We start from the raw sequence: 7,465 nt of genomic DNA, 5'->3' as shown, positions 1-7,465 counted from the left end.
TTTTAATGATTTATATTATACCTCGTAAATAGATTTATATCAGTAACACTTTATTTCAAGGACCAACTCTCACTATTAACTAGTTGCTTATTAGCATGCCTATTTCTAGCATATTAGCAATTTATTAGTACTTATAAACTTATACACAGGTTAATGCCTTATTCTGCATGACCATATTTTAGACCCCATAATCCTACCCCATACCTAAACTTAACAACTACCTTACTAACTATTAATAAGCAGCAAATTAGGAGTTTCATTAAGCAAAAGTCATAGTTAATAGTTAATAGTGAGAATTGGTCCCCAAACTAAAGTGTGACCGATTTATCTCATGCTCCTCATTGTTATTGCTTGAGCTAGCTTTGATTATACTAGATTCCCTCTTTTCTCAGGGTCCAGAGTTTGACGAAGAAGCGGAATCTGACCTGACGGTGACAGAGCTCAGAGAGCGTGCTAGAAAACAGAGAGAAGAGCTGGAGAAGAGGATGATGGGTGATGGCTCAGATGAGGAAGAAGAGAAAGAGGACAGCGAAGCCAGTGCTTCAAGGAGAAGCTCCTCAGAAGAGACTGGCTGCTCTTGGGGAATGGGTAACAAAGACAACAGATGATCCTCAATCCATTGTAACTACCTAATTTTAGTGAACTTACACTTTGTCCTTTTTTTAGCTGAAGAGGCAATGCCAGAAGAGGATGAGAATGAGGAGAATCCGTTTGCCACAGAATTTCAGGAGGATCAGGAAGCAGCATACTTAAAAGACCCTAAAAAGGCATTACAGGGCTTTTATGACAGAGAAGGTAAAATAGCTTGATTCAAATGAGGATACAGAATCATGAAATCTTGATTTCTTTGCCACATACAACCATGAAATCATATGATTTTAACTGTTTATTTTCATTTCAGGAGAAGAACTAGAGTTTGAGTATGAAGAAAAAGGCCATGGTTCCTGGCTCTGCAGAATTAAGTAAGCACTTAATCTCTGTTTGCAGCCAAACCACATTTGCATCTTTTTTTGGTTTTATAGTAGAGATGCACATTAAATATCGCATGCGATTTATCGTGCAGCCCTATTTTATAGCCATTTAACACCAGCTACCAAAATTGGAATGATTGGTGGCTAAATTATCTACGGAAATACACAGACTGGTTGATCTTAAATGGCTATGCATTTGTGAATATTACTTATGAAAAAGGATACAGGTGATTTTGGTGACATTTATGTAGAAGTTGAGATTCAAAAATATTTTGTTTTGAAAATACTGTGATTGCTGTCTTTTAGGTTGCCGGTGGATGATGCTATGGGCAGGCAGCTGGTGGCTGAAGTGACCCACACAGGAAAAAAGAAAGAAGCGGCCGTCCAGTGCTGCTTAGAGGCCTGCCGCATCCTGGAGGCCCGTGGTCTTCTGAGACAGGAGGCAGGTAGGTAGACGTCAAACAGTCATACCAAAGGACTTATGACTGGGCTCATACTCATGGATAAACCTTTTTAAAAATGGCCATGTTAACTGTTTGTTTGTTTACTAAATAAAATGTTCCAAAAAAAAATAAATTTGTCGTTTATGTATTTTGGTTGGCATTTTGTGTAAAACTGTGGATTTTTGAATTTTGTAGGAGTGATCAGTTATGGGTTTTTCAGGGTCGACTCCTCAACTCCATTTACTCACAGGGTCAGCAATAAGCAGCAACAAGATTGCAGTTGTTATATTACACACTAAATGGAGGCTATTTTTTTTTTTTGACACAAAACATTTTAAACATTAAAACAACGTATGGCTGCCCAAATGAGTCGAATTTAGAGATGACATTACTTTGAAATGCTGAGTATCACATTGTTTTCTAGTTGTTGCCAGTATATTTAATTTTAAAGAGGGAAAATTCATCAAGAAACAGCCTTCTAATATTATTTCAGAGCTAAATGTATGAGAGAGAACATGTTCTTTGAATTAATATAATGGCCGGGTGAGAGGGTACTAAGCACCCATTGTCATCTTTTAGTGCAAAAATGTTCTTGGACAGGAAAGTTCAAAATATAAAAAATAATAACCAAATACATATAATGTACTTACTATTCTGTTTATTCTTTTTGGCAGTTTTTTTTTTTTTATGGATAGTTCACCCAAAAATGAAGATTCTGTCATCATTTTCTCACCCTCGTGTCGTTCCAAACCAGTAAGACTTTCGTTCATCTTTGGAACACAAATGAAGATATTATTAACAAAACGAAATCTAAGCGATTTCTGTCCCTCCTTTGACAGTCTATGCAACTGCCACTTTGACATTTCAAAAAGTTGTTAAAGAGATCGTAAAACTAATCCATATGAAACTGTTTAGACCAACTTTTCTGAAGAGACTCAATCACTTTATATGATGAATATATTTAATTTAGGCCTTTATTCACGTATTTACATTGATCAGTATTTTCACCGTATTAAGTGACTGGGTTTTAGAATTTAGTTTTGAGATTTTTAATATTCATATTTTAAATTTTGCCCTGTTTTTAAGTTGTTGGTCTCTTTAATGATATTTTTTTGCTGACAGGTCAATAAAACTTCTAGTTTTCGTTCTTCTTCTTCTTTTGTCAGGCATTTATAGTCCACTTACAAGCATTCTATTTTTGTCTCTTTGCAGTGTCCCGCAAACGCAAGAAGAAGAACTGGGAAGATGAAGATTTTTATGACAGTGATGATGACACGTTCCTTGACCGGACAGGTGCAGTGGAGAAGAAGCGCACTGAACGCATGAAGAAGGCTGGAAAGATTCAGGAGCGTCCTGATACATATGAATCACTGGTATGGAACCTGCATCATATTTCCTTTGTGATTATCCATGCCCCTGTGTGTGCTGTACCTGGTATTGATGTAATATGTATTCTTTCTTAGCTAGCCAAACTGGCTGAGGTGGAAAAGGAGCTGGCTGACGCTGAGAAAAGGCTCAGTTCTTCTGAGAAAGGTAAGGTGGTGAAAGCCTCTGTCCTTTTTCATGTTTTCCTCCACATTTCATCATGTGTAAGGTTACACCTCCTGTTTGTTGTCCTCCTTCAGGAGTCTCCAGTTCTTCCACCGAGGACCCTCTGGATGCTTTCATGAGCGCCGTACGGAGCGAGGCCGCTCTGGATGGGGTGGAGAGAAAGAAGCTACATTTACATGTAGCCGAGTTGAAGAAGGAAGGTCATAGACTGCGCAAGCTAGCAGACCTGGCCAAACCCACCCAGCTGCCCTCATTACAGGCCAGCAGGTGAGCTCATGCTGCGTTCAAGTCCTCCTGGGACATTCGTACTTATGAGTTGACAAGTCGTAATTACGACATCAGGTGCGTTCAAGTCAGTTTAGTCGGCACAAGATGGCGGTGTACCTTCTTTTAATAAATTACAAGAAAATACAACAGGGTCTGTTAACTCTGCTTATAGAAAATGAAGAGCAAAGAATTCGCATCAGGTGTGGTTTGCGTTTTTAATATTTTTTTTTAGACCAGGATCCCAGTATAACTGATATTCAGCATTAACAAATGCTAAAATACAGAGATTAAAAAAAGCTGTTAGCTAAATGCAACATGCAACATGGCAAATCAAAAGATTTTTCACCTATAGCTGCAAAAATGATAGCATTTTTTTTACTTGGATTTCATTAACTAGCTGCGTAACAAGAACATGACCAATTTAAGTTTATAGGACAACTAAACTATCAATTTAAACAAAAATTTATGCTCAACTACAGACGTTGCATCCATCGATTCCGCCATGTTTCTCATTGACACGCCCCCAACTCGGAAACTCGGGGCTTAAAGAAAATTTCGAGTTTCCCACTCGTAATAACAACTTTGTTGTGGCGTTCATGTGCGTTCAACTCGTAAATACGATCTATTCGACATGACTTGAACGCACCATCAATGTTCCTTTCAGATCTGCTATCAAAAGTAGGGCTGTACCATAGACTGTAAAAAAAAAATGGATTTCATAGGGCCTAATTTTGTATATAATGTTTTTGTCTGTTTGCTTTAAATACAAATCTAGTAGTCAGGACACTGAGAAACCTAAGAAGTTATCTCTGCCTTTGTTTGGAGCCATGAAAGGAGGGAGTAAATTCAAACTGAAGACTGGAACTATAGGAGTGAGTCTTTTTACATTTATATAGGAATAATATATAGGTCATTCTTAGGCTCTGTAAGAGTTGCATATGGCTCTCTCTCTCTCGCCTAAATGAGTAGACGTTACCCCCAAAGCGAACCAATCTGCCTCCTGAGCTCTTCAACATGAAAGAAATGCCCCCTGGTGGTGAGGAAGAGAAAGAAGAACAAGAGGAGGAGGAGGAGGAGGAGGAGGAAAAAAACAAGAAAACAGAGGATGCGGCCACAGATGGGGATATGGAGGTTGTTCAGTCTGTAGAGACGACCAGCTCAGAGCACTCCAGTGCAGACAGAGCTGAAACTCAGACACACCGCCCTAATGGTTAGACATTGACAAAAATAACTACCCACCACAGCCCTAACAGTGATCTGGGATGAAAAGCTTCATTAGGAATTTAAAACAATATTCTTAGAGTAGTGTAATTCTATTTCTGGCCACAAGAAGGCAGTGTTGTGCTTCACAGAGTCTAATTTGACTTAAAGGGGTGGTTCACTGGTTTTTTTCTAGGCTTGATTGTGTTTATGGGGTGCAGTCTAACATGTGTTAATGCTTAGTTTAAAAAAAAAAAATCATTATTTTTCACATAATTTACCTTTATTCCACACCGCTCTGTCCCTTCTCACCTCTAGTTTTCTCTTCCTCTTCTCTAAAGTAGCGCAGCATGGCCTCACCCCCTTTGCCGCCTTTTCCCGAGGGCGGGGTTTATCTGGGTTTGTGATGTCACGAACCCGGGAAGTACCTCGTTGTAGACTCTACCAGCTGTTTTTGTAGGCATTAAACCGCCCGAATTTTAAAAGACGATATCTCCGTTTGCATTGAACTTTCAGCTTCGTAACTTTGCAGATTTTGTTTATGCTCAAACAGCAACATTACACACTAACTAACGTTAAAAAAGTGAAATCGCAATCAACCACCCCTTTAACTACCACTTTGGACAAAATGTCATCCATAATATTAGCCTGTAATCATAGCTAGATGTGCTAGATATTGTCTAAAATATTTCTGTGTGTCTAGCCAAAGGAGACCACGAGGACCAGCCTGCTAAGATAGTTGCATCTCGTGAAAAACTGAAATTCAAGTCTCCCCATCTTCAAGACAAAAGTGCCTCTCCTCCAAAAGGTAGAATCGGATATTCTATGTATGGTTTCACGTATTCTGTTGAAATGTCTAATTTCTTTGAAAGGTGAAGTGTGACAGTTTTAAAACTTTTCTTCCGTTTGTCCATTGATTGTTTGTGCTTCTAACTTTACCTTTAAGTGGCTAATGGCTGTGACAAATGTCTGATGCACTTTGTTTTTAATTATGATTCATATCCCAACAGAAGAATATGACAGCAGTGTCTCAAATGTCCAGAGTCCAAAGACAAATACAAAGAAGAAAGTTATTGGCCCAAGCAGGGTAAGTATTGTAATACTAAATTATTATTATCCGCATAAGATAAGGCAAAGATTGACAAAAGTGCTAAACAAGGTTTGGACCTACACTGGCCCCAAAATATAAAAAAATTGGCTTTTATTTTAAAGAAAGTTAACACAAGAATGCTTTTCAAATGAAACGTTTCTCAAAAAGAAGCGTGTTAAGTATTAACTTATAAAACTACTGATATACTATTCGAAATGAAGACAAAAAAAGTGATTAGACTTTTTCTGGTTGTCAAACCAGACCATGTTTGTAGTAAATCTGATCGATTACATGCTAGTGCTGCTAGCTAGAACACCTTTTGGATACAAGATACAAAATAATTCTTTTGTATTGTTTTTACAAGGTCACTCTGCTAGCTGGAACACTTGTGTGATCATTAAGTGTGTAAATATGTTTTGCAATGTACAATTTGTCTGTAACTTACAGTAAGGTTCTAGAATTAGTTTCCATGTGCCCTGATATTTATACATATCTACCCTTATTTCTAGCCTCCTGTGACCATGTCTAAGCAGTACCCAGAATCCATTTGACATTGTATTTTCTTCAAATGCATCAGTCATGTCAATCCACTTATGTTTAAGAACTTCTGTTGTTGACAAATCTCTACCCACAGCTTGCTGTTCTTGGATCATTTTAACAAGCCTAAGCGAGCTCATTGACCACTCAATGCGCTGTTCTGGGTCATTCTCGGAACAACGGCGGACTCCCTCCTCAGTTTGGCTGAGTGGCCACGCTCCGTATGGCGAGAGCTCCTGTTGGACGCGGTTCTGTTGACTGCTAACGATGCCTCCTCGGAGAGAGGCGGCTTTACCAGCCATCTGGACACTTGCTTGGCATTCTAGGATTGGGAGCAAGCTGTTAATGAATCAGTCTATGTGTGTGTGTTTGCAAGAATGGGAGTGATAGTGAGCTCCGTGTACATTATTAATGTGTGTCTTCACTTCTCTTGATATTAATGAAGAGTGACTCAGTGTTGGTGATGTGTGAGCTTGTGTGTGTTGGCGTCTCCGAGGATTCGCTACTACGCACTGGTCTCTCTGTTTATGCAACCCTTTTAGTGCTTTTGAATTCTCCATTGTTTGGAGAGCATGATTAGTCATATACAAAATGTGTGTTTTGTTATTTTGTAAAATAAAAAATGTACGCTGTGTCTCAGCAACATGGAGTCTTGTGTTGAGGTTTTGGGGTCTTCTAGCCCTATAAAGCCTACTTTATCATATTTGATGAGCAAATTTATATGGCCTCTAAATTATCAACATGATCAGATGCTTCCTGAAACAAATTCTATATGCCTTTTGTCATCTTGTTGATTGCCTTTGACTATAATTCTAAAAATGTTCCTCTTCAGGTCGTGGTTGTGTTTTTGTTTTTTCTATGAAGTAAATTATAATATTAATTACAATATTAATAAACACTTGATTAAATTAGCTGTTATCACATTTTGTCATTATCTATGATCTTTTTAAGGAGTGTTGAATGTACAAGAAAGGTTAAGGTAACCATAAAATAAATCAATACGTTTGTGTAAAAACAAATAAGAAACGTGTTTACACTAATACATTTTCAATGGAATTCTATGGGTCAAGGCTTTCTGGAGGGTGTCGAGCAGAAATACAATGTTTGTTTAAGCATTTCTGATGCTTGTTCTGTACAAAAATGTACTATACATACATATATATATATATATATCCATCCATATATAGCCACCTTCAAGAATCGGCTAAAAACACATCTCTTCCAACTTTATTTGACCCTCTAACTCTAGCACTCTATTCTAATTCTATTCTTTTAAAAAATGCCCCTTTTAGACTTGCACTCTATTCATTTACTAACTGCTGTTTTCTTTAAAGGGGTCTTATGATGTTGCTAAAAAGAACATTATTTTGTGTATTTGGTGTAATGAAATGTGTTTATGCGGTTTA

At 37.9% G+C, this 7,465-nt stretch overlaps 1 protein-coding gene across 1 annotated transcript in view; it reads left to right on the top strand.

Moving 5' to 3' along the window:
• LOC107697520 (kanadaptin-like) overlaps window positions 1-6,073 on the top strand; it is an 8,965-nt gene extending 2,892 nt beyond the window's left edge. Inside the window, exons 2-13 of the mRNA XM_016498322.1 lie at window positions 393-588; window positions 667-795; window positions 902-962; window positions 1,278-1,417; window positions 2,627-2,787; window positions 2,878-2,947; window positions 3,040-3,232; window positions 4,011-4,104; window positions 4,202-4,442; window positions 5,136-5,240; window positions 5,443-5,519; window positions 6,032-6,073. Of these exons, the coding sequence (XP_016353808.1) occupies window positions 393-588; window positions 667-795; window positions 902-962; window positions 1,278-1,417; window positions 2,627-2,787; window positions 2,878-2,947; window positions 3,040-3,232; window positions 4,011-4,104; window positions 4,202-4,442; window positions 5,136-5,240; window positions 5,443-5,519; window positions 6,032-6,073 (1,509 nt within the window). The remainder of the gene's footprint in view (window positions 1-392; window positions 589-666; window positions 796-901; window positions 963-1,277; window positions 1,418-2,626; window positions 2,788-2,877; window positions 2,948-3,039; window positions 3,233-4,010; window positions 4,105-4,201; window positions 4,443-5,135; window positions 5,241-5,442; window positions 5,520-6,031) is intronic.
• The last annotated feature ends 1,392 nt before the right edge of the window (window positions 6,074-7,465 follow it).

Source organism: Sinocyclocheilus anshuiensis, unplaced genomic scaffold (assembly GCF_001515605.1).
Source record: "Sinocyclocheilus anshuiensis isolate Anshui unplaced genomic scaffold, SAMN03320099.WGS_v1.1 scaffold1534, whole genome shotgun sequence".
NCBI classification, from domain to species: Eukaryota; Metazoa; Chordata; class Actinopteri; order Cypriniformes; family Cyprinidae; genus Sinocyclocheilus; species Sinocyclocheilus anshuiensis.
The sequence above is the reverse complement of the archived record's forward strand: the minus strand, read 5'-3'. Positions and strand labels throughout refer to the sequence as shown.